Source organism: Phocoena phocoena, chromosome 5 (assembly GCF_963924675.1).
Source record: "Phocoena phocoena chromosome 5, mPhoPho1.1, whole genome shotgun sequence".
In the NCBI taxonomy this organism is placed as follows: domain Eukaryota; kingdom Metazoa; phylum Chordata; class Mammalia; order Artiodactyla; family Phocoenidae; genus Phocoena; species Phocoena phocoena.
The window spans coordinates 101252492-101279188 of record NC_089223.1 but is presented as its reverse complement, the minus strand read 5'-3'; the positions used below and the strand labels follow the sequence as shown (position 1 = coordinate 101279188).

The 26697-nt window shown below is 45.2% G+C and overlaps 2 protein-coding genes across 2 annotated transcripts in view; both read right to left on the bottom strand.

Annotated features, from left to right (window-relative positions):
- Positions 1-7269: 7269 nt before the first annotated feature.
- Positions 7270-10515, bottom strand: ZNF518B (zinc finger protein 518B). The gene has a single exon (XM_065878310.1). The coding sequence runs from the start codon at positions 10513-10515 to the stop codon at positions 7270-7272; it is 3246 nt and encodes a 1081-aa protein (XP_065734382.1).
- Positions 10516-24906: 14391 nt separating this feature from the next.
- Positions 24907-26697, bottom strand: part of CLNK (cytokine dependent hematopoietic cell linker) — a 123914-nt gene continuing 122123 nt past the window's right edge. The window contains exon 17 of the mRNA XM_065877260.1: positions 24907-25350. Coding sequence (XP_065733332.1) covers positions 24907-25350 — 444 coding nt within the window. The remainder of the gene's footprint in view (positions 25351-26697) is intronic.

The window sequence follows — 26697 nt, the reverse complement described above, 5'->3', positions numbered from 1 at the left end:
ACGTTGGTTAGGACTTTTCTTAGACTATTGAATAGAAGAGGTGAGAGGAGCGTTCCTATTAGAGCTACTTCCATGGCTGATGTATAGGAACCCAACTGATTTTTAAAATATTGAATTTGCACTTGGCAATTTTGCTAACCTCTTAGAATTCTCTTTCTTTCTTCCTCCTTCATGGCTGATTATGCAAACTATAGTTCTTATTGGTACTGTGACTGAGAACTTTTCTCCAAAAGAAAGAGAATAAATGATAAAACGTTATTGTCCGGCACAACTTTATTTCTATTACATTTTCAAACCAATTATCAGACTAAATGGTAGTCACATGTTACCACTGATGCCAGTCTTCCTCAAATGCATCTGTAAGATCCATGCTTTTCCAATCAAAATCTCGACAGGGATTGGTGGGCTGATTTTGAAATGCACATGAAATAGCAAAGAGCCAAGAATAGCCTTAGAATATCTTCTAGGAAGAGTCTTCTCATTTTGTATATACCCCTGTCAACGGTAAACCGTCTCATTAGAATTAACTTTGAAGATCACAAGAGACAGTGTAATGCAGCAGCACACAGACCCCGCCATAGAAACACACAGATATGGAACCTGCATATATGGAGGGAGTGTTACCCGCAGGGAGACAAGCATAGACTCCCAATAATGGGTGTTAGGACGACTGAGTTAGTAATTCACCTGGAACTGACTTTTCCGAGTATATGAATCTAATAGGATTCAGGTATTGTTTCATATTAAAAAAAATTGGACCTAGATCCTTTTGAAAAAGATTTTTGCAAACTCTATAACTGACAGCTTGTATTTTATTATTATGTCCACTATTGTATGGAAGTTTATTTTTAATATTAAATTTATTATCTTTTTGATCTCAAGGTAGGATAGACTATCTTTTTGACTTCAAGGTAAGGAAGGATTTCTAAAATAAAGCACGAGAAGCACCAAACCTAAAGGAAACCATTTTTTTTCTTTATGGATTTTTAGGAGTGTCTATATTTTCTTTTAAAAGTTTAAAATAAATAGTTCAACGGTAAGGAATACCAGCAGTTCATACATGGAAAATGAAAATGTCCAATAAACATTTGCAAAAGTATACTATCTCACTAGGGATCAGGGAAATGCAAACAAAAGCAATACACTGCTTTTTCAAGGTTAGATATTGCCCAATAGTACGTTGAGGTTCCTGTTTCTCCATACCTTCACCAACTCTTAGCAGACTGTTACCATTTCACAACCATCAGATTGGCAGGATGCCTTCCGCATAAGCAGCTGCCCTTCACACGCCTCCAGCACTCACCCTACAATCCAGCTGGTCAGAAATCATCAGTGGTTGATAGGCTGTTGTTTTCTTCTGTGCACAGTGGGGCTGCATAGCCCCTTTGGAAGGTTGTGGGACCACTTCTGGGCAGTGGGTTATGAGGGGAAGTGTTGTGCCCTGTTTTCCACCCATGCAAGACCCTCTCCTGTTTTTTGCCTTGTCATGGTGATGGAGAAGCCCAAGTGGTTCAGATGGTGCAGCTACAAGAGAGGCCCCTCCAGCAGACTGGGTCCCTGACAGACCGTGGATACAGTGTGAATGAGAAACAAACGTTTGTTTGGTTGACCAACTAAGGTTGCAAAGTAAATAATAACCTCAAAAAGTCACATGTGCAACCATTTCTTTAAAGTATAGATAGATCTAGAAATCAAACTGCTTGCTGGGCGTTAATACAGAACCTGGCACAGAACTGGCATTCCCTAAAAGTGAGTGAAACCTAGCCTAGCCTACCCTAGTTTTATTTATTTATTTTATAGATTGATTGACTGATTGCTGCATTTGGTCTTTGTTCCTGTGCACGGGCTTTCTGTAGTTGCAGTGTGCGGGCTTCTCATTGCGGTGGCTTCTCTTGTTGCCGAGCACAGGCTCTAGGCGTGCGGGCTTCGGTAGTTGTGGCACGTGGGCTCAGTAGTTGTGGCTCACGAGCTCTAGAGCGCAGGCTCAGTAGTTGTGGCACACGGGCTTGGTTGCTCTGTGGCATGTGGGATCTTCCCAGGCCAGGGATGGAACCTGTGTCCCCTGCATTGGCAGGCGGATTCTTAACCACTGCGCCACCAGGGAAGTCCTGCCCTAGTTTTAGAGACACATAAATGAAACCCGATCCTTCTGATCAAGAAAACCAGACAAGTAGGCTAATATTTACAATACAGTATGTTTTCCCTTGTCCTGTCCTATTCAATAAACACTAGGCACATATGGGTAATGAACACTTGGAAATGTGGCTAGGGTGACTGAATTTTTAATTTATTAAAAAAATTTTTGGGGGGGCCTCACCACGCAGCTTGTGGGATCTTAGTTCCCCGACCTGGGATTGAACCCATTCCCCCCTGCAGTAGAAGCACAGAATCCTAACCACTGGACCGCCAGGGAATTCCCTGAATTTCTAATTTAATTAGAAAAACGGAGGCAGTGTAAATTCTTTCCACTGAACACAACTTAAGTGTTTTGGTAGGACTACATCTCATTTTAACTGAAAATTTAGCATCAGAATTGAAACATGCTTTAAGTTTAAAATATATACCGGATTTCTGAAGACTCTAAAAAAAGTGTGTATATAGAATATATATATATATTATATACACACTCTGTTTTTAGAGAAAATATCAATAGATTTTATGTTGAGATTGAAAAATGCTTAAATAGTATTTTAGATGTATTGGGTCAAATAAAACATTTGATCTCATCTGCTCTTTTTACTCTTTTAAATATGGCCAGTAGGAAGTCAAGATTACATATATGGATATTATTTCTCTTGGACAGCACTGCTCTAAGACTAACTCCAAATACGGTGTCTCATCCCAATGAATATGCCTGATACACGTTGGAACCTCAGGAAAGCAATGCATGCTGAGCCTCACCTGTGGCAAGAAAAGGCTCTATATATTGTAAAGCAAAGAGCTTTACAGATACCCTTTGTATCAAGCTGATACAAAGGGTATCAGCGCTTCCTGCCAAAACACGGTCCTATCCGTTTACTCATCTTCATGTAAACCTGGTGAATCAGGTGTTGTTAACCTTTCCGAGCTTAAGTTTTCTTAACGATAAAAGGTGGATCAGTGACTGCTATTTCCCAACTCTTTGGCCTTGAAGTCAGTTTCTGCCCCTCCCCTATTCTAGTCACACTATAGCCAGCCCTGAAGTCCAGGCCGATACAAATCCCCCTTCAGGCTTCTGCTGCCTTCTCTGATTGCTACTCCCCTAAATAACTAGCCAAAGGTGACAAGTTGTTAGACTAGGTCTATAGGATTAGAGGATGACTCATCTCAACTCAGATACTAAATAAGCCAAATTGGTGAATTTCAGCAATTCCTATCATCTCCTCTTTATCTTTTCCTTAGGGTTTGCCAATATTCAACTGAAGTCTAAGGCTCTTCTTTTTTGGACTCCTTGGGTGCTGGGAATGAGATGAGGGACTGAATGCCCCTCTCCAAATATCCTCATACTCTTTCTTCTGAAGTATGTGTAGAATCAGATTTAAACAATCAATGGTATTTGGATAGATGGCACTGGCCATGCAATTACAAATGGCCCAGCAGGCTCACTGACTACTTGGAAACTCTTCCACCCAAGCCCCACTTAGTTGAGAGGCTACACATGGAGGGCAGGACCCACACACATTCTCTGATGACACTGACCATGGCATGAAAATTGCCACTGCTGCCCAAACCAGCATCTCATCTCTTGTGAATGTAAGCCAAAGCAAAACAAAGTTACCTGGCCTCATTTCAGAGTACGCTTAGTTAACCAGCAGTGCATCAAATTCAAAATATACCTTTATGGAATTCAAAGCACCTGTATCATGTAGAATGATGCCTTTATGTGGTTCAGAAATATATCACACGAGACAGGCTGTGTAATTAATAGCCAACTTGCTTAACATTTGAAATGAAAGAACAGAGAAAATTTTATAGTTGCTTTATTTAACAAAATTTATGCCAACTTCTCTATCTATATACATACGTGTTTCAAAATCAGAGCAGCAGACACACAAACTGTTAATGCAGGACTTTTTAATAATGCTTAAAACATGTTATGCAATGTTTTGTTTTCTGCTCATACTGACGTCAACAGATTCAAAAATTATTCCAAAGGCTGAGTGGCATCACGTCTTCATTTTCTGGGGTGGCTTAAGAAAGAGGGATGGAACTTTTGAGGGTTAATACATTGTGTTCAGTTTAGCTTAACCAAGAGCACTTGGCCCATGAGTGGGGCTCACGAAGTGTTTTGGATTGGGGATAAAAACTTGAGTAAAACAGAATCTATTTTGAGTATACTTTTTTAAAAAAAATTCACTGTCACATCATAAATATAACAATGTTGTCTCATTTCTTATCCCCCAAAGAAAACCTATTTTAAAAAATAAGTTAGAAATGATTTTAGTAGTAAGTACTATGAGTAACATTTACTGAGTAGAGACGCTTCAAAATCAAGGTAAGAAAGAGTAGACAAATACTCAACGCAGTTCTGCCCCTACCTTCTCCAATTTTGTTCGTTTCATGACATTAAGCTACATGTTAACAAGCTATTTTCTAAAGTTCTTTATATAGGGAAGACAGCCATTTTTTGCTTTCTCATTTTTTTTTTTTATGACTTCCAGGAGCCCTCTGAATTCCTTACAAAGTACTGTAGTTCTGGAAATCTCAAAAAGCCTAGCTACATATTCTACTCACAAAATTTTCCTCTGTACAAGTACGTAAGCTGAGTTTTAGGTAATACTTGAAAAACAGTTGATGCTGCAAAGCGTAAATGTTTCATGTTGACACTTAACACTCTGACCTGATTCATGGTTATCTTTCCTGAAAGATCATGGTCTAGCCTTTCAGGAAAGATGCTACTAAGCAGTGAGGTATAGAAGGAGAAAAATAATAAAGCACAGCCTTTTCTTCGCCTCTCAACACCTTAAGAGCCTTCTTTCATGATGGGGGCTGGGGTGGGGAGTGAATAACAGATCTATGCACGGATAAAACTTAAGAATGCTCTCCTTTATGTACTGAAGCAGTACACACAATCCATTTCCCAGAAAGCACCATCTAGAAATGCACCGGGACTAAATACTGTACTGCAATGATCCACCGGGGTTTCTACTCCCATTTGTTCATATAAATCAGACCCATCACTTACTGTGCTTTCATTTTCTAAAAATGAGATCAGACCATTATAAAAATGTACTTCCAAAATAAATTATTTCTAGAATATAAAATGTTTTATATTTTTCCAGCCCACATAACTTCATTATAAAATAGGAAATCAGAAAATTAGCTACTGCAAGTTTTCATATGGTAAAAAATATGTGTACATATATATATATATACACATATAAAAAAACCCAAGTTTTAAATTTCAATAAAAACTAACCAATTAATCAACTTAATGATCATGTATTAAACTATACACAAGCCATGTTGAATATCTGTAATGAGAACCAACTACAAAGAATTACAATCTGATGTATCAGAGGATAATCTAAGACTTTCCCACGTGGAAAGAAAAATCAGGAAGTCTCTTAACTGACTACCCAACACAACAGAAATCTCACTCACGCCTTTCTCAGATTTAGTAACAGCCCCCAGTTTCATTCGCTGCCCTCAATTCCCTAAGGAAGGAGTCTTTAAAAGGGAGGAAAACACGTGAGTTGGGGCTGCCTTGTAGCTGTGCTGTGTGTGCTCTGCGTTATGGTCGGTTCCCCGCTGGGTGGGCAAGGGAGGCCTAGAATCCAGCCTGAGCTGCTTTTGTCAAGCCATCCATCTGCCCAACCAGCCGCAATGGTGCAGAGGGTGGGCTTTTTTCTAGTGCACATGAAGGTGCTGTGGAGACCAGTACCAGTCCTGACTCCTGCTGGTGGAGGGGTAGCTGGAGTGTTCTCGGAGCTGCTTCCCAATGGAAGGTGAGCAACAGGGAAAGCCTGACTGTGGCTGAGATAAATTAGAAGCAGGTTGGTAGCACTGATGAAAACCAGGGACAGTGTTCCTATAAGTTTAACAGAGGTGGTGGGAGGTGTTCATTTTGTTGATTCTTGCCTGTTTTTAGTATTTTCATCCGGGAAAACCTTAAGGGGCCTCAAGCAAGGGAAAGGGACAGGTGAGCAGGGAAGCTATCTCATTTCACAGGAGGGCCTGTTCAGAAAACCCACCAAGGGAGAGCAGGATAAGACCTGGCAGGGGTGGGGAACAGTGTCTGTGATCCACTGGTGATGAAGGAAGAAAACAGTGTCCAAGTTCCACCCGTGGTCTGCGATGAGTTCCCAAATGAAAACTGAGAGTCTCATTAAAGCTGCAACTTTCGTCACAATCCTATCTATCTTGATTTGTCTCCCCAAACTTTATCTCTGTTGAAAGATGCCTGTTCATTCACATTTTAAATTGATGACTTACTTGACTTTTGTGAGAGTGGTAAGGGCAAACAGGAGATAATTTTAGATATTCTCCCTCTGTGACCCTTTCTTCTCCTTTTTTTTTTCCCCCCAAAAGGGACATTCCCTCCCCAGCTGTCATAAATCAAGGTATTTAAAAAGAAAGCAAAAGCCTGAAAATGTTCCTTTCTTCCCCTAACAACACCTGCTGTTGTAGTAAATTCAGGCCAACCTTTGGAATTATTCTTTAAAAGGGTCAACAAAAGCCCAACTCTCTGTGCTACAGAGAACACTTAGCAACACTGCAGAGTGGGTGAGGGATTTAAAAGGGACACTTTTCTATAACCAAACTTAAGATAACTAACAAAGTAGAAAATATACTTTCCATTATGTACCAAATATTCAGGAGATGAGTTAATGCAAAAAAAAAAAAAAAAAAGTGGATGTGTACACCAAGACCTGGGTTTAATTCTTCAGTAGCATTTTGTTATATAAAGAGCATGTGTAAAACATTCTAAACTTGCCCCTCCCAATGGATTAAAATGATTTTTATCTATGCAGAAAAAGGTTGCTGACCAAAGGGAAGTCTCAGATCCCACTGAAAATCTGTTCAAAGTTTCCCTTCGCCCCAGACAAATGCACACACGTGAATTTGTGTGCACTTCCTCGGGGGCCACAGACACCTTCTGATGTCCAGTCACCAGGCTCAGACGCCAGGCTCTCCACATTCCCAGGAAGACCTGAAGACTGAACCAACCTCCCATCCCTGCAGTCTGTATTATCCTACAGACTCAGGGAGGGACACAAAACCAAACAAACCAAACCAGAATCAATTAAAAGTAAGAAAAACAATTTTCTTCCAAGAGCAATTTTTCACTTATTTGCCCTTGGAAGAAAGAACATCCCAATCTCTAGTTGCTTCTATTAAATGCCGTTGGCCATGACTCATCCACTCTTCCTGGTCTTCGTAGAGCCGTCCACAAAACCAGCACTTAAATATACACTGTGATGAGTCATCGGGCAAGGAGTCCACCACCTGGTAGTTGTTTTTATGAACTTTTTTAAGTTTCATTTTCAACATCATTTGCCTTTTTATCTGATTGGCTTCCTCCGCGTTCTGGTAGGTCAGCCGGACATGATGCCGCCTGATGCCTAACTGACACCTAGTCCTCTCTGATAGGACCACTTTGAGGACGTTGCCTTTGTACTTGTTTATTACCTTCATCACGTTGGATACTTCTGGTGAGTCGACATCAGGATGGTTTAACACGATGACAGGCTGGTTCCGACGGGGGCATTTTATCAACTGGTCTGGTTTAGCTGCTATCAGTCGAAGCTGTCTTGCAACCTGAAAAATGGAAGGATCCTTGAAACAGCGGCTGGGATCAGCCTGAATTTTGCTTTTCTTCTTGGATGAGCTGACTTGTTTGGTTTTATTTTTACTTACAGGAAGACTTCTGGAAAACAGTTTCCCTTGCTTACTTATTTCACCGCTTCCTTGCTGTCCATGCAGGAGTCCAGTTTTTTTAAGCATGGTGCTACAATTTGCACTCTCTTTTCTTGATTTAGCCCAAAGAGATAGATCATGATTCTGGGACATGTCTACTGGCCCACTTTCACTTGTCGAAGACTGTAAGTCCAAGTCTGTCTGTTTCACTGGGCAGAACGGAATGGGTTTTATTAACTGTGTCTCACTGCAGGGGATGCTGACAGGTGCTTCACATGTAGCCTCTATAACGTGGGAATTCTCAGAGGAATTAAGAACCCTCAGCACAGCCCCCTTCGGGATCAATACTGGAGGAGCCAAATGTGGCTTCCTGGCTACTCCGCTCTCGTTTTTCCCACTGCTGCCTTCTACAAGATGCGGATATATCTGCTGATGAGTAAGCTGTCCATTAATACCAACTTCAGCCTGAGGTTTCGGGAGAGTACCCGCAGAATAGCCAGTGCTGGTAAATGACACGTTAATTTCCTGAATACCTTCAGAGGCAGCTTTGGAAGTGACCTTAGATGCCTTCCCTACAGAACGACGATGTTCATTACTTGCAGCCAAAGATGAAGGCTTGCCACAGGATTCAATTAACTGGGCTATCTTTCTGCGCAACAGTTCAATTGACTTTATTTTGGACGTTGAACTATTCCACTTAACGCCCTCAGGGACGTTTTCGGATCCAGAGCTCAGAGAAAACACTGATGAGATGACTGGGCCTTCGAAGGAGTCATTAGCCTTTACAGAATTCTTTAAATCCAAAGGTTTATCCCCAGACTGTTGAGGTCTGATTCCATCTTCTCCCGTTACGTTTATGTGTACATACTCACTTTTATGTTGAGAGGAAATCTGGCCAGTATTTGAAACTGCCTTGTGTTCCTGTGTCTGGTTATCTTTCAGCTTCCTATTAGGAGGAGCCATTTTTACAGGAAAACTGATCTCATTTCTAGATTCCACGTCCTTTTTACTTAGGGGCAGTGAGTCCTTTTCTCCAGAGAAGGAAATGGTTGCAGGCGATGCAGCAAGAGGAAATAACTGCTGTGAGTCACTGTGCAAATTTCTTCTATCTTCAGTAAAAGAAAAGGCAGCTTTATATGGAAAAGAGTTTGACGTAGTTCCAAGACCACTTAAAATACCATTTTTTATTAGAGATGATGGAGAATGACCTTTTAAGGCAATGGAAGGAAGGGCAGTTCTTTGTGGATATGTATAACCTTTTTTCTGCAAACTCTCAACTCTATCAGGGTTGAGAAAGGATCCTCCACCACTGCACACGCTAGAATTTGAGGTGAAAAAGTCATAAGACCTTACCCACTTCACGTTTTTAAGTTGTTTCTGAACTGACGATTGAAGGTTATTGATGCCTGCAAGTTTTCCAACATTCCCTTCGATCATCAGTGACTTTGTTTGTTCTGCAGAAGCCATTTTTTCCTGTTTGCCTGAATCTTTCTCTTTAGTCACATGTTCAGAATTACCTCCATCACCCCCACCAGCGGCAAGGCAATTACTTTCTTCCAGAGGAAACAGTTTCAGCACAAGCTGCTGTGTTCCATTGACAACCTTCACATCTATCAACTGGGCTAAACAGTTTGCAGGGATGATTAGTTCCGCTGGTGCCACAACCGTTAATGGCATTCCCGGCTGAACAGGCTCCTTTGCAGGGGATAACACTTCCACCTCCACACTTTTGTTCTCCAACAGGTTGACTTCATTGGGCTCTGACAGCGTCACTTTGTTTGGAATGCACACGACATCTTTTTGGTACTCCTTTGATTCAGGTAATAACATTATGTTGTGCATTCTGTCTTTATTTGAATGGAGGGAGAACGCTGAAAGCTGATCTGACAAGTTATTTTGAAACGCAGTCCTTGGACTGGAAGCTTTTAAAAGCTCTGGGTTTTGCTTGGAGGCACTGATTCTTTTTGGCTCCAGCTTGGCAATGGTTTTGGGCAGCCGTTTTCCACCAGCCTTCTCGTGGACTCTCTTCCTGTGTTTGACAATGTAGTCATTTCTAATAGCACCATAGTCACAGTACTCACACTGATAAGGGAAAATGCCTGTGTGTTTCACCAAGTGCCTCTGAAACTCCCCTTTAGTGTAGGAAATGTAGCTGCAGTGAGAACAAATGAATTTAATCTCTTCATGTTGAAGTGTGTGCTTTTTGTACTGCAGAGGGTCCTTCGTGGAAAATCGACATTTATCACAGTAGTATTTGCCTGGCTTAAAGTTCCTTACCCTAAATTTGTTACTGACAGAACTTGAGATGGTTTCTGGTTTATTTCCTATGTGAGTAGCACTGTGATTATTCACAAAATGGAAATGGGGAGGGGCCACACCTAGGCTGCATTTGAAGCAAACATATTTGTCCTCCTTTTGGCTTTGGCCAGTATCCTTTTTCAGATCCTGAAGCGGAATCTTGTACACACTTTTACACTTTACGCATGTGGCAACGGTCATTGTGGCAGCCTCTGCCTCAGAGACTTGATACAAAAGAGTCTGAGCTTCTTGTCTATCTGGGCGAGTCGCTCGATTAGCGTTAGGCTGTTTGGGCGACATGGTCGAGGAACTGTGTCCGTCATCCACTTGTGTAGTCCATAACTGCTGTCCACTATCCTTCATCTTCTTCATTTGCATTTCTAAAAAGAGGCCACTGAAATCCAGCAAGACATGATAAAACTCTTAGGAAGCATCCTTCAGTATACTTTGTAGCTGGCTTCCCAGGAACGTATTATCTTTTTTCACAAACCACCAGAGTAGGTCATGATCCCAAAATATGACTGTTTCCAATTCTCTGATATTCCAGGCAACACTAAAGGGGAAAAAAAGATATCACAAAGCATCATTAATACATGAACTTAAGGTTTAGCTAACGTATTTCCAAATTTACCCTAATATTTCAGTGATCTTGGGGATTTTATGCTAAATCTTGACCTACTATCTTGGAACACAGTGATACACAGTACAACAGAACTGGCAAATAACCAGCCTAAACTGAAAACATTTTCAAACTCCGCCCCTCTAAAAGTCATTACTTTAGGCCAACCATAAACACAGATACACTGGGGTAATCATGGCAGTCATTCAGAATAGCCTTTGCTGAGTGAGTTATTTTTAAGGGTCACTGAGAGCATTCTAGCAACTTCACAGGTATAATTTCATAACAGCCTCACTAAAACCTTAGGAGGCTGGCATTTTAGTTTCTAAACACACAAGTTAACCAGTGGTAGAGCCAGGGCTCCGGCTCAGGTGTCCATTTGTTTCTATGTTATGGGGTGGATCCCAACTCTCTCTCTCATGTGCCCCATTTGCTTTCACAAGTGGTAAGAAGACAATACTATCCTGACAATACTAGGTAGACAAATACTTATTCCTTCAACATCTTACTGAGCATCTATCAGGTGTCAGGCACTGTTCTAGGCGCTACAGGGCAGTGACCAGAAGCAAGTCCGTCCCTCCCCTCACAATGGTACAGAGAGGGGAGACAAACTGTATATTTATTTGGCAGATGGTGGCAAGTGACTGGGGAAAACGAACCATAAAGCCAGGCAAGGGGGACAGGGCGTAACTATGTGGTGAAGTTGTAGGGCTGGGGCGTGGAGAGTCAGGAAAGGCCTCAAGAGAAGCTGATGTTGGAGCAAAGACCTCGGGACAGCCTGGGAGGAGGGCATTTCAAGCTGAGGGAGGGGGGAGCTCTGTGGGAAGTGGGCCTGGAGCACTTGAGTGACTGCAAGGAGGCTGAGGCTGGGGGGCAATGAGCGAGAAAGGGCAGAGGGTACTGGTCAGGGGAAGATCTATGGTGCAGCATCGTAAGGATGGGGCTTCTCCCCACGTGAGGAGGAGACCCGGGGAGAGCCTGGAGCAGCAGAACATGACATGATCTGATCTATATTCCAGCCACTGCCTCCGGCTGCTACAGGGACCGGAGTCTCAGAGGGTGAAACCATGGCAGCAAGGACACAGGGGAGGGAGGAAGGCGGCCTGGAATGCAGCTCCTGTTTTCTAGAGCCAATACCACAATATGCATAATGCAGTGATTTTTACATAAAAATAGGTAATTATTTGTAACTATGCATTCTTTTTTCAGAATACACAGAACTAAACAGTCCCAGTTTGGGACCTGCTAAAAGCCTTTCTTTTATGACCTTAAAAAAACCACTTTCAACCTGTTGAGCCTCAGTTTTTTCATCTGGCAATAAGAATTACGGATACTTATCCAACCTCTTCCACAGTCCTGCCATGACGACTAAAACGCTAAAGAATACAAGACAACACTTTTAAAATTTTAAAACACTTCCCTGAATGTCAAGAGGCACACAGAGGCCTCAGTAAGGGCTTGTTCAACGATGGGCAGCGATACGAATGGGAATTAGCAGCTTCCTTCTGGCACCCTGCTAACAGGCCAAGAGCTGTACAGAGTAAGTCTGAAAGGCCGACCTGGGGGAGCAGAAGGTCTTGCTGTGGGGTGGAGAGAAACAATTATTGCGTATCCAGATCTAGCATACAACCTGCCTTTAAAAACATTTTTGGAAAGCACCGTAAGAACGTACCACATTGATGACAATCTTTATTTTCTTTTGCAGTAGTATCTTTTCCTATTTTGCTTTTGCAAAAGACAGTTGCCTCCTTTCAAAAACAACTCCCAGCATGCAATCACAAGCACCTAGGGACACAATCAGACTTGCCCCACCCCAAGTGTGTATGTAATACACACCAAGCGGGCAGAGGCCTGTGGGGTTGCAAGGTGCAAACCTATCCCCTCAATGTTCAAACACACACCTATGCAGGGGGACTGTGCACAGGACAGGACACGTGGATGCCTCAAACTGCAAACTGACAGGCATGGGCAAAGACAAGGACAGTCATTTTCCTCTGTACTCCTGGTACATATACAGCAGGCAGAGCTTTCAAATGAGTCACTGGGAGAAGCTGACGCACTTCACTTCCTGGATTTGTAAACTGGCTTTAGTGAAAGGAGACAGAAGTGATACCCAGAACTTCTGCACTAATGAAGTGACCTCAAGCCAGCCACCCATTTGTATCTGCTCACTCATCTGTGCTCACACAGATGAATGCTTAGCCCTGAAGTTGCAGACTTTTTATCATCTACAAATGCTGCTACTGTCAACATGTTCAAGTTGGCATCTCCGTCCTGCTAAAATAGAAGCAGCAATGGCTGCGACCAGAGCCTAAGAAAACCACTGGCCCAAGGAATGCAGAGGCTGAAAAGAAGCTTTAAGGGGATCTGGTCCAGTGGTTCCTGAATCTGGAGGAGCTGCAGAATCAGAGCTAAAATAGACATTCTTGGGCTTCATCCCAAAGCTCATGAATCTTAGTGGGAGAGGGAAGGAGAAGAGACATTTATGGTTTGTAAAAGGACTCCATATAATTCTGATGAAAAGCCAGCATCAGAAATCACGGGTTGAAACTTCCAGCAACATTTCAATCCTTTAAAACATCTTCATCAGTTGGTCATGCAGTTGATGCTCTAATACTACCATGAGCCAAACTCCTTCTCTCTTCAGGCAGCTAATTTTATTTTCACATAGTTATTACTGGCCAGAATTTACCCTTAAATAAAACTGAAACCAACCTTCTTGTAACTTCCTTATATCCTGACCTTGGAGCTACAAACAACTTAATCCCTGATAGACCAGTCATTAACCTGCTCCCTTCCTGTCTCGATTCTGTTCACAAGAGGTGTGTATCAGCCGATATGTACATATCTGATCTACCAGCCTCATAATCCTGAGGGAGAAGAAGAGAAGAGGAAGAAGAAGAAGAGAAAAGAAGGAAGAGAAGAAGAGGTAAGAAGAGAAAGAGGGAGGGAGGGAAAAAGAAAAGAGGGGGAGGAAAGAAAAGAAAGTAACTTACTTGCCTGGTACAACCTGCTTACCAACTCTTTTAAAAAAAATCACAAAAGGCAGTTTTGCCATTTTCTCTCCAAATCCTTTTAAAACTTGGAGGTGTCGTTCCTCCTGGAACTGAAGACTTGAAATCTCAGACTGAACGATAAAATCACATACCTTAGCAAGAAGAGGAGAGCATCCTGCTGGAGGAGAGTTCTCTCTAGAGAACTAACCAAGCCCGCTTGGTGCCTCAGTAATGCAGAAGCCTCCTGGTGGTGCTTCTGCAAAACCATCTCAGCAGTTATTTTGAATTAGGAATCCACAGAAGCAAGTGTCAATATGAAGCGTGAGGCTGTGATTAGCAAATGCAGTTTAATGGGGAGGCAAGACACTAGGCCATGACCCAATTACGTCACCTGTTTGAAAGTGCCTTCTTGGCTTTTAAACCATTCTCAAAATAACGCATGTTTCTACCTTGGTACTTCCCTCCGTCCAGGTGACAAAGATGTCAGGCTTCTTCAAAACAAGCAGACAAAGGTCTCTTTGGCCACTGCCACATATGGAGCTAGTTGTGGGCGAAAAAGATCTCAGATGTAGCACCCCAAGACAGCGGTAAATGGACGCAGTGGCACAGAAGAACTCAGATGGCTTTGATGTTGGCATCTATACTTGGACACTCCTGAGGCTACACTAAGCACACCTGAGTAAATGGGCTCCCAAGACCTTGTTCCTTCCATACACCTTTCTCTCCCTGGTTCACATTCATGTACAACCACCTGTGAAGCTGGGTCCTCTTGGCAGATTACTGTCCAGTGGACTGATGACCAAGGATTACATGAAACACTGTAGATAAAGGGCCGTGTGTGTGGCAGGCGCTGGGGGCACTAATCAATCAGGATTAACACCAGTGTCGGTGATCACCTACCTTCCACACTCACAACACCTGTTACAAAACCTCTGCATCTGACCTCCTAGAACTAGAGACGTACATTTTTTAAAGTTCATTTAGGAAGGTTCTCGAAAACACAGAAAATACTTATTATTATTAATTCTGGACACAATAATAAAATAGCTACTTAATGTTAAGTTGTCTGCTTTTAAACAGCAAAAAATGAGCTTTTTAACGCAGAATTATCTCCAGCATCAGACAAAGGCGGCTTCCACACACAGAGAGGAGGGGCACAATGTGTGACAAGTGTGCTTCCTCTAGACTGAGTCTTGTCTTTTCTGGGGAAAAAGCCTAAGGGCAGCATCCACTACTGGTGGGTTTTCCTTCTGCCTCTGAGCTCACCTGGACTGGTTTCTTAAAAATTTATCATGGGGACAGATGGAGAAAAACAGTTTGTTGGAAACCAGTGACATTTAGGGCTATAAAAATCATGAAGGTTGTGTAAGTTTTTATTAAAAAGGAAGCATTTGACTTCTAAATACCGAAAACAAGTGCTCAACAGAATCAGAAGAGCAATAAGCAGGAAAATAGTGTTTAAAGCTACAGATCGCGGAGTCAGATTACAGGGTTTCAGATCCCAGTCCCATTGCCTTCTAGATGTCTGACCTGGAGCAAACCGCCTGAATCCTCACCTGTAAACCAGACAATAACAGCACCTACCTCACAAGGTTGTCATGAGGATTAAATGGGACAGTGTGACTATAAGTGCTTATATAAGTTACTTACACATAAAACTATTAAGAGTATTCTTCTCCCTTTTTTATGAAGAAAATAGAATAATGCCTATCACACAAATAGTCCAAGGGGCTAAAATACAGGCTTCTTTGCTGCCTGGGAATTGCTTTTTCTGGAATACACAGTGACTCTCATTTTATGATTTTAATTATAGTTGCTTGGCTGTACAGCCTAAAAGATAATTTACCTCTAGGGCCAAACCATCCACCTTGCCTTAGTGGCAAAGGGGCCAACAGGTGATTATAATCACCATGGAAAAGATGCTTTAACTACAAGAGTGCTCATTACAACTTAGGTTTACATATAATCTATTGATAGTTACCGAACGACCTTTTCCTCTCCAAGCCCAGTTGAACTGTGAATTATCCCTGTAGCAAATGAATGTGTCCCCACACCAGATGTTAATGAGAAAAGTTTTAAAAAAGTGGCTGGACAATTAAATCATGTGCATGCTACGTGGATCATCACATACAGCTTTTGTTCATGAGAGATGCCCAGCAAACTCAGCAAATTTTAGTTGACTGACTGTATCTTTTGGACATTGAAGGAAATTTAGGAAGCTCTTCCAGAAATCTTTTCATTGTGGCTTCTACCATATCCACGGCTAGGGCAGGAATGTATAGCTGCTCCACCCATGAGGAGCAGAGGGAAAATGGAGTTGGCAGGTTTAAACTCTGATTCTGCCCCTTATTTGCTGGGTCCTTAAGCAAGTGATTTCTCTCTACTTATAGTCAGGAAAGGAAATAGGCTTTAATATCATCAAACTTAGAGGGTAATCAGGAGAAGCAAACTAGGATCATGCATGTAAAGCACTCAGTCTGGTGGCACATGCACTCCAAAATTCTCTCTGCTCCTTTTGTCTATTTAGCCACAGATAGCAAAGGCTAGTCTAACTAACGTTTCCCAGTAACCAAAATTTTAAAACATTCTACCCCTAAATGACCATTAGCATGTAAACGAGTGATACCTGATCAGTGAAACAATGCAACATTAGGTGTGTAAACTGCCAACATTTCTCCAGTTTAGTATTTAAGAAACGGTTGCCTCACTCAGCAAGAACTTTTCCAGACAATTACAAAGAATCAGAATTGAACTGAATGGTAAATAGATCTAAACAATGAAAAACATCAATGAAGTATTTTCTTTTTGCTAATCTATCTTGCACTTGAAATGACTGAACTGAAAACTGATGGCCATCTTGATGGCAAAAAATACTTCCAAATGTTGCTGACAAATGTGCACCTTTGAGATCTTAGATTTCCTTCTGAAACCAAGTGTAATGCTTGCAGCACACAAAGAGGCAAGAAGGCTGAACAAGAGCCCCTGTTCTGATTCCTCAGCCTTCCAGATGAAAAGTGCAATAGAGTGAAAAGAGCAATCACCTTGGGGTCTCAGGAGCAAAGTTTGAAACCTAGGTTTTTGACTTAGAAGCCGTGTCATTCTGGACTCAACCTCTTTGAGCCTGAGTTTCCTCACTTGTAAAATGGGAATAATGCCTGATTTACATGGCTGATGTGAGGAAATGGTATAATGCAGCTAGCAGGTAGCCTTATGCTCGGCAGGCAAACTACATGTTTTGACAACAAATAAGTCAACATATTTCTGTTTAAGATTCCTTCCAATGTAGAAGAGTCCAGTAATCCTAGAGAAGCAGAATCTTAGTTTAACAAACGAGCCTAATGAGATAAAGGTCTCTCTGGCTGAGTGCTCTGGCTGGAGGTGAGGATCTTCTCTCCCACCCTCCAGTCTACAAAGGGAGTTACCTTGGGACTGAATGACACTGCTGAGCACGTGAACTGGAGCTACACCAGAGAACAAAGGAAGTTGTTATTATAGCTTTATTTTTAATAGTTTAAATAAGAGACAACATTTCTAAAGAAAGAATATGACTAGTGCTAGAGTTTTCAAAGTCTAAAACGTACAGTTCTATACATGGAAAAAAATTTAAGAGGCAAATATGCACTTGTTAGCATTTTTGAAAAAAGGTAAAAACAAGGTAGTACTACAAAAAACAATATTACAAAATTCTATGTTATTAAACACACCTAGTAACTTCAGGTCTCTAAAGGTGATAAAAATGAAGGACAAATGTGTCTTTGTACTCCCCCCCACTTTTGCCTTAAAATCAAAATTTTGTAGAAGAAATGGAGCGAGAGTTTAATAACTATAATTAAACAAAGAAGAATTGAGATAATTCTAAATCAGTGATTCTTAACCTTGGCTGAATTAAGGTAATCAACTTACCATAATATGTTCAGGATGTTAGACTTATTTAAAGAGGTCCCTATGAAGTTTAGTCACCCTCCTGCACAGAGAATTTACCCGGGGAGCTTTAGAAATAATGATGCCTGGGCTCCACTGTGTTGGGTGGAAGGCTTTGGGAGTTTTAAAAGCTTCCCAGGTGGTTCTAATGCGCAGCCAAGGTTGAGAATCACCACCGGACATTACAGGTAGAGAGGAGCATATGGGGGAATGGCCAGGGTCATTATCAGCACTCCGGTGCGATCTTTTATATACCAATCCAATCCACCCTTGGGTGCCTGGAGGGGAGGCAAGGCCACTGCCTTGAACTGTAATGGTGTGAGCAGGCAGGGAGACTCTGGCTCCTACCCTTGCTTATTAGCCATTTGACCTTGGAAACATCATCACTGATGCTGTCTGTGGAGTGTGTAAGGGCAGTAACCACTCTGCAGATTCTTGGAAACTGAAATGCGCCTGGCATGGTGTGAGTACAATGGGCATGAGCCAGGGCTGCTTACCCGACACCCACCGCAGGCTGCTGTCTCTAAGGAGTGTGATCAGGAGATGGAGAGAGGGGAACGGGTGGTTTCAGTAAAGTGGTAAATGCTACACTAGTGACCTGATGGGGATGCTCTCAGTGGCTGGCTGTGTTGCCAATCCTGGAGCACCGTGGCCCAAGTCAGGTGGAAGGGGTGTGTGAGAAGGCAGATTCATACATTACATCCATTACTCCTCAAAGTACCAATTACCTCCAATTACCTGCTTCTTGTAAGATCTGGAGATACTGTGGCTTTTCTGAGGTCATGGAGTTGGTCAGCTGGCATCTAGACTAAATTCTGTGTTTTCTGCTACCCTGCTGTGTGAGGGCTGTGAATTGCAGTCATAGTTGGGAACTGTTCTTACTGCCTGCCCGGAGCCATTGAGCTGCTGATTGAGTCAAAAGCACGGAGAGTCCCGTGGGCTCTTCCTTCTCTTCTCAGGCACCGAGTCCCAGCCGGTGTCAACCTCAGGCCCTGGCATAGGCTTCTACGCTCAGAACCCCGGGAGGCAGCAAGGCAGCGCACAAAGGGCCCTGCAACAGAAGCCAGACACTTGGGTTTAAGTGTTGGGCCCGTGTAGCCTTGGTTTCTTCATGCACTTTTCTAGAAAATAAGGGGAATGAGCCCCCAAAGTGCTTCTCAAGCAAGGGAGCTTAAAAGAAAAGGGAAGAAAGGCTTCCCAGGACTCAGGTGAATGAATGAATCAGATTGTCCTTTTCCTGGGGTGGGCTCAGGGCCTGTGCCTTAAATTCTTCGCAGGTGATTCTGATGCCTCCCCACTCCCCACCCTATGATGAGAATGTCTCCAGCTGGGGGGCTCTAGCCACTTTCACTCCCAGGATGGAACATGGAGATTGTAGCTGGCCAAGTCTGAATATGTGAACAAAGAAAATGCAGTCTATGCCTGGCAGCTTGAGAACAATCAAGACTGAGAAACATCACCGGTGAGGACCCTGTTTATCACAGTCAACAGCACAGGGCTTGGTCACACAAGGCACTCAATGAGCACTGGCTGAATGGAGTCAATGAATGAAAGAAACATCAGCCTTCCTGGCGACAATAACAATGTTCTTTTTTTTCCTCTTAAACTGGTCCAGATCCCCTTCCTTTAAAGCAAATAGACCAGTAGACAGATGTGTGTTTTTTAATTGCCATTACTAGATTTTTAAAAATCAGGGAGGAGGCCCAATAAATAAAATAATGCCCTCCTTTGTCTGTTTTCACAACGCACCTTACAATGAATGTTTAACAGCACAACAAAACTGGATACCTACAAGTGTTATTTTACAAGGCTATGTTAGATCCAAGATTAAGAAAGAAAAACAAATTTAAAAAATGCACCCTAGGTTAAAGATAACGTCGATATAACTTAAAAAAGCCAACATTTGTATTCTACCTAAATAGACTATATTGGGATATTGGTTTTTAAATCGCCCATTGCTGGGCCAGTATCTCCTGCTGTGCACACACTCAGGGGTTGGAATGAACTTTGCATACCTGACTCAGACAGAGATAAAGAAATACATTCCGATTCTCTCTGCTCTTTTATAGGAAGTGCTGCCTGCTCCTGGAGACCACGGTTTTCTCACTCTTGGTGACTTCAATTCTAAGCTTAAGGGATAATGTTTAAGGGATCCAACACAACAGTTGAGCTGTGTAGACGTTTGTTTTTAATCAGGACACAGTGCTCAGTATTTCACTTTCTAATTTTTCATGTTAGGTTGATCAACTGTTCATTATCCCAGTTTTTAAAATCAAGCGTATTTTCACGGGATACACGGAATAACCAACATATACACAGGAATTTAAGTGTTTTCTTTCATTCTCTCTTTTGGCTTTCCCTTTCCGATTTAGGCATTTTCATTCTTTTGCACCCTGCGTGGTGTCCTGGCCTCAAATTGCCCAAGGACCCCAAGGCAACAAGATAAAAGGGCAGCTGAGATGGGGGAGATCCCACAAAGAGTGACATCAGCATTTAGAACCGAGTCACACCTTCATCTTTATCCTCCCTTTACACCCTCACCAGCAAAAGATGGACAAGCCCATCCCCGGGCACATGCCCCAAAACTCCCAAGGAAAGACAATGCCAGTCTGGTTTTCAAGTTTATTGTTGGCACACACACCGACGGTACACGTTATCCAAGGCCGTCCACGTCTCACAGCGAGGCTGCTAGGAAGGGAAGGCGCAAATACAGTGGGTTTACAGCCTCGTCCCCAGGGGTCGTCCGGGCCCCTTCCAGGGGTCGCAGGGGTTTCTTCTAACCACTGAAAACCGGACCACGTCAACGCTGACCTCCGAGGCCCGCAGGAGGCTTTAAAAATGGCCTCCTGACGACACTTCCTGCTCGGAGCCGACCGGTAGGAACTCTCCCAGGAGATGCATCATTTAAAACGCTGGGGGCGGGCGGAGGAGGCCGGGCTCGGCGGCTCCACACTGGCAGTCCCGCAGCCCGGACGCCGCCGCCCAGGGTCGCGACCCGGCGCATTCGGGGCGAGCCTACAGGGTCGCGGCCGCGGCACAAAGGCGGTCGAGCGGGGGTCGCCGGCTGCGCACCCGCCGCCACCCCCGGACCCCGAGGTCCGTACTCCCTGTCCCCGGCCCGGCGAGAGCCCCCTGCCGGGCGTCCCTCCCCCCACCCCCGCCCGGCGCCCCCTCCCCTCCCCTCCAGGCCGCCGCCCTCTCTTCCGCACCCAGCCCGGGGCCCGCTGCCGAGACCCGTCTGCCCCGGGGCCTCCTGCCAAGACGCCGGCCGGCGGCTCGGGCACGCGGGGCCGAGCCCCGCACCACCCGGCCCCGGCTGCCTGCCCGGCGCGGCCTCGTCCTGTCCTTGCCCCGCACGGCTCCGCACCACCCCTCCGCACCCCGGCCCCGCCCGGCCCCGCCTGCCCCGCGCACGCGGACCCGGCACCCTAGTCCTCCCACTCAGCAACTCACCGAGCCGGGTCCGGGTCCCGGGAAGGGGCGTCTACACCGCCGGCCGCAGGCCACAGCTGCCGCCTCCGCGGCCGCCCGCTGTAGGTCCCTACTCGGGGGGCGGAGCCTGGCGGCGCCGCGCGTGCGCAGTGTGTGTACAGAGGCTCGGCTGGAGCGCAGCTGGCGCCCGAGGTCCCTAAAGCTGCGCCCGCCCTCACCAGGTTTCAGCGCGGCGCGGAGCCCAAGACCCAGCCGAGCCCTGGTCCTGGACTCAGAGCTCGCCCGAACGCGTCCACATCCACTGCGCACAATGTCCATGCCTGGCCTGGATGTCCGCAAGCTCCGGAGCCTCCCTGCAAAAGAACTGATTCCGCTTACATTGTTGGCCCAGCAGAGCGGTGGTGGGCCCCTGCGGTGTGTCAGCGCTGGGTCCAAGCGGAGGGGGGTCTTTGCTCCCTGCCCTTGTGGAGCTTAAAGTCCAGGAGCAGAAAAGGAGCTCAGATCTCCAGCGTCCAAATTCTTTCTCTTTTGAAAGCAGCAATGAACTAAATGACCTTGAAGACTCAGGTTCGAATCCCAACTCTCCTGACTCCTTTACCTAGCCTGCGCGACCTTGGGCGAGGAAGTCCTCTGACCTCTCGGAGTCTCAATATTTTCACTTTTAAAGGTGGGGGAAGATCAGACCTGAAGTCCAGAGCCTTATTTACCACGTAGGTTGTTTCGAGGGTCAGACAAGACAGTGATTGTGGAAGAACCTGGAGATGGAGTGAGCTTACGTAATGCCACCATTTTCTCTTGCTTCTTGGACTCCAGTACCGTGGGGGGGGGGAACCACTCCCCCCTGGTCACTTTCGACCTTCCAGAAGGAAAATATACCTAGAATAGACGCCTCCCTAAGGAAAGAAGTGGACTGCATTGCTAGAGTCCCCCTACTCAGTGACTCAGATGCCGCTCCCTACAAAATGCGATTTCTTCCTATTAAGAATAGATTATGGCAGAGGAGAGAAGTTTCTTCAGGAAAAACAGCCGAAAGTTTATTTCAAGGCTCTGGAAGGAGCAAGGCTGGTTTCCAACACCTTCCTGTCGGAGGCCAGAGGTCAGGGTGCATGGACATGGGCCAGATGCAGGAAGGAGATGCAGGGCTGGGACAGTTTTTCAACACGGAGAAGTGGAGTTCAGGATGACAGTGCCAGCCACAGGACCAGCAGTGGACAAAAATGCCCACGACTGAAATAACAAGAGCTGGGCAGAGAGAATGACAACCCAGGGATGGAACACCGACACCAGGTCTAACCCGTGTGCTATGCTGCCGTAGTCATTGCTGACAAGGGCGCTTCCTGGTTCTCTATCTCCTAGGGCTCAGAGAAGCTAGTGGAGCTCTTCTCGGAAAATTACATTTATGTCCAGTTCATAACAGAGAGAATAGAGCAGAGAGTTCAAAGTCACCCTCAAGAGTGCGGTGGGTTTGGGAAGGGCATTGAGAATCTAAAATGGCCACTGCCTGAAAATCTCTGGTGGCAAAATGAGCCAAATCAGAAAAACTGTTAATTTTAAGCGTTAGAAAAAATTTTCTTGAAATTTAGCCCAAATCATTGCCTCTCCGTGTAACATACACTCATGCATTACAGTTCTGCCCTCTTCGGTCACATAGAACTGACAAAAGAGTACCTCTGGGTCTCCTGGAAATGCCTCTGGAGTTAGAGCTGGTTATACATTTCGAGCACACACAAGTTGTGAGCTTGCTCCCTAACCTGGCTGAACCTCAGTTTCTCCCATAAAATTCAGTGAAGAATAGGACCTACCTCACAAGCAATTGTCAGCATTAAACAGCAGAAAGCAGATCCAGGCTTAGCATAGTTCTGACAGATTTATATTTCTCAGGAGCCCAATCAGTGAGGTACAATGCTTTGTGGAGGGTCTGGAAATGGGGTGTTTACAGCCTGGAAAAGGGCCAAGCAGGGAGGGATAGAAGCCACTCCTGTAGAAACCCTTGAAGTTGTAGTGTTTCCCCCTAAGTCTTTTGATGCAGGAGAGTTCACCCAGAAATGTTATTTCTGGATGGTCAGCCAGTGCACGTTTCCTATACTTAGGGCTACCCTTCCTGTCTTCTTCCCCATCCTCCAGCTTAGATTGCCTAAATCCCTTTTCAGTGTTCCATGGATCACCCTCTGTTATAGGTTGGGTTATATCCCCTCAAAAGATATTAAAGCCCAGTGAATGGAAATGGGAATTCACACCTGCGAATGCAACCTGATTGGGAAATAGGGTCTTCGCAGAGGTAGTTAAGGTGACATCATTAGGTGGGCCCTAATCCTATAAGATTGGTATCCTTAAAAGAAGAGAAGAGATTCAGAGAAGAAGGTCATATGAAAACAGACACACACAGGGAGAAAAGGGCCAGGTGAAGACAAGCCAAGATTGGGGTTATGCTGCCACAAGCTAATGAATGCCTAGGGCTATCAGAGCTGAAAAAAAAAAAAACCAAGAAAGCATCCTCCATATAGATTGCAGAAGGACCCCGGCCCTGCAGACTGCTAGCCTCCAGAACTGTGATACAATAAATTTGTTTGTTATAGCAGTCCTAAGAAACTAATACAAGCTCCCAGATATGATTGCCTAACATATAGGAGAGAGGAGGGAAGACATGTGAACAAGACCAGGCATTGAGTGTAAGGGCTGGCAGCTTACTTATTCATTCAACAAACATTTGTTGAGTGCCTATTTAGTGCAGGTTCAGGCTACATCTGAGGATAGAGTAAGGAAAAAGATAAGGCTCTGCTTTCTGGGAGCATTCATTTTGTTGGGGGCTGTAGATCTCAAACAGTTAATGGAATATATAATTAATATTAGGGAGTGCTAGAGGCCGGCGGGGGTGAAATAAAACTGGGTGGGGTGACGTGGAAGGGAGTGCAAAGCAAGAGAGAGGATGGTATGAAAGGCTCAATGAAAGAGGCTCTGCAATTGAACTCTAAGCCATGAGTAGGGCCCAGCACAGGAGGATGGAAAAGAGCTTTACACACAGGGAAGAGCATGGGCAAAGACCCTGAGATGGGCACAGGCTGGGGGTGTTTGAGAAAGAAGGAAGGGCAGTGTAGATTTAGATCATCCTAGGCGCTTACAAACCCTGGGATCTTAGGGAGCCATTAACTCAGATTCTGCCACTGTCTCAGAGAAAGGTACCTGACCCCATTTTGCCTTGGAAAAGGGCCAGGTCTCTAACAGCCGGGTCAGGAACTTCGTGCTAGTGTTTGAGGAGGAGGGGTGAGGACAAAGACATGTAAATTCCAGGCACATAAAGGCCATGCATAAACAGGAGACCCAAGGAAGCGGCTTTTTTTTGTTTTTGAACATTTTGAAATATTTCAAAAATGTCTAGTAAGTTTCAGCCTTAGTTTTAGTTTGTTCATCTGTTAAAGTGGGACAAAGGCCTCCTTGCCCAAAGTCTCCAAGCGCGAATACCCAAATTCAACTATCCTCCCAGTCCTGGGGCGCAGGGAGTGGAGGCTGCAGAGCCGAATCCCGGTCCCATTACTCATCTGTAACGGCTGTGTGGCATTGGGCAACTTACTGCCGGTCTCTGAGACGCTTTTCTCAACTGTAAGGGAGTAACTGGGGCAACCATTGATGGAGGTTGTCGGGGCGGAAGGCGCCTGGGGTTAGGCTCATATCTCAGCCGCCTCGTGCCTACCTGTGGCACTGCCTCCTTCCCCAGCGCTGCTGGCTTCCACGGCCTTCGCCGCCGTCTCTGGAGCCGCGGTATACCGCGGTAGGCTAGGCCAGGAGCTGCGAGCAGCGCAACGGTCATGCGCGGTCGGTAGAGCCTTGGGAGGCCGCCGGGACGTCGCCCCCGCCCCGCCCCGCCCCGCCCGCCAGCGCCCCGTGCTGCAGTACTGCCGGCGGCCTGTGGAGTCGCTGCTCTGTGGCTCCGCATGTGTAGAGCTCTACCCCGCGCTGGCGCACGGGCGGCCCAGCGCTCTGCAGGCCGTCGGGGAAGTAGCCCGGGAGCCTCCGGACCGCGGACCGCCCTTCCCCCTGACCCCACTCCTGAGAGAATCGCGCTGTGCTGCTTTGCTTTTGTTTCTTTAGTGTCGCGGGAGTGGGAGCGTCAGCGTCGGGGGCTGGACTAGATCTCCGAGGACTCGATGTAGCGCTAGGCGCCTGCCTTAGTGAGGCCTCCCTTGAGTTCTCCCGACAGAGGTTTGCAGCAATCGCAACGTTTGCATTTAAACAAATGCAAATGTCGCCCTGGAAGATCCAGAATGCCTCGGGGTTAAAGGCATTCCTGATGAGCCCTCCACCCCCCACATTTTGTTAGACTTACAAATAGATAAGTGTGCGCCGCCGCCTCTGGGCCGTAAGTCCCACCAGGACACGCGTGCCGGGTGTTTTGCAGGTTGTTGAGGCACCGGGATAAAGCACAGTGCCAGGCACAAAACAGGCCCGTCTTCCAACACGAGGCTGGGTGGAGTCGTCAGCGTCCCCGGCCTAGATCAGCCCTAGGCAAAGCAAGGTGCAGAGGCGGGCTGGTCCCTAGGGGAGGGGATGGGTACAGAAAGGGAGGGGGGGCAGGTGAGAAACGTTCAGAGCAATCGGACAGGGCTGCAGTGTCCGAGCGGGTGACCCGCGGAACAGGGTAAAGGAATTCTGGTGGGCTGTACTCTCAGACTCAGCGCATGGTCGCTTGTGGCTCAGGCTGCGTTCTAGCCAGACGCAGTAGACGCCCGGAGTTTCAAAAAGGATAGGGGTGGAGGATGAGCTCACCATACTGCAGCATCCAGAGTGCTGCTTCCACAAAGCAGATGGGGTCGAGTCACTCCTCAGCTGCAGAGTTCTTGCGGGACCCTCCAGTCCTGCACAGCCTCCAGCAGCATCTCTTACCCGCTCCTCAGCCTCTGCTGTCAGCCACACGGGCTCCCTCCCTCTGCACAGCTGATGCACCTGCCTCTCCTGTCTCAAGGCCCTTGCCCCGTTCCCTCTGCCTGCCACGTCTCTCATCTCTCTCGTTTCAACTCAAAAACCACCTTTCTAACAATTTCATCTCACAGGACTGTAATTTCCCCTCACTCTGTCACATCTCTGTGTTTTATGTTCTTCATAATGAACTGAAATTACTTTTTATTCATTTACTTGAGTCTTTTCATTCTCCTCCACTACAAAATAAGTTATTGTCTGTCTCGTTCACTCTTGTATTCTCAGTGCCCAAGGTGGAGACCCTGGCACTTAACAGGCACCCACGATAATTGAGTGATTATTTATTAATTCAAGAGGAAAAAACTGTGGTCTGAGTGACCAGAGCATGAAAGCAGACTTAGAATCCTCAGGTCCGAGAGTATTGATACTTAATTACGAATCCACTCTTTCATCTCTAAATTTTCTCATCTGGGAAAATTATGGGGATAATAATAGTATCTGCTTCATATGAGAATGAGATGAGTTAGTTAACTTTTGTAAAAAACTTTAAACGATGTTCATATTGAGAGGCATAGATAATTTGGCTATTGCATCAAGTAGGATAAGCTAGGTTACATTCTAGTAATAACCCCCAAATCTCAGTGGCTTAAAAAGACGAAGGTTTATTTTTCACTTATACTA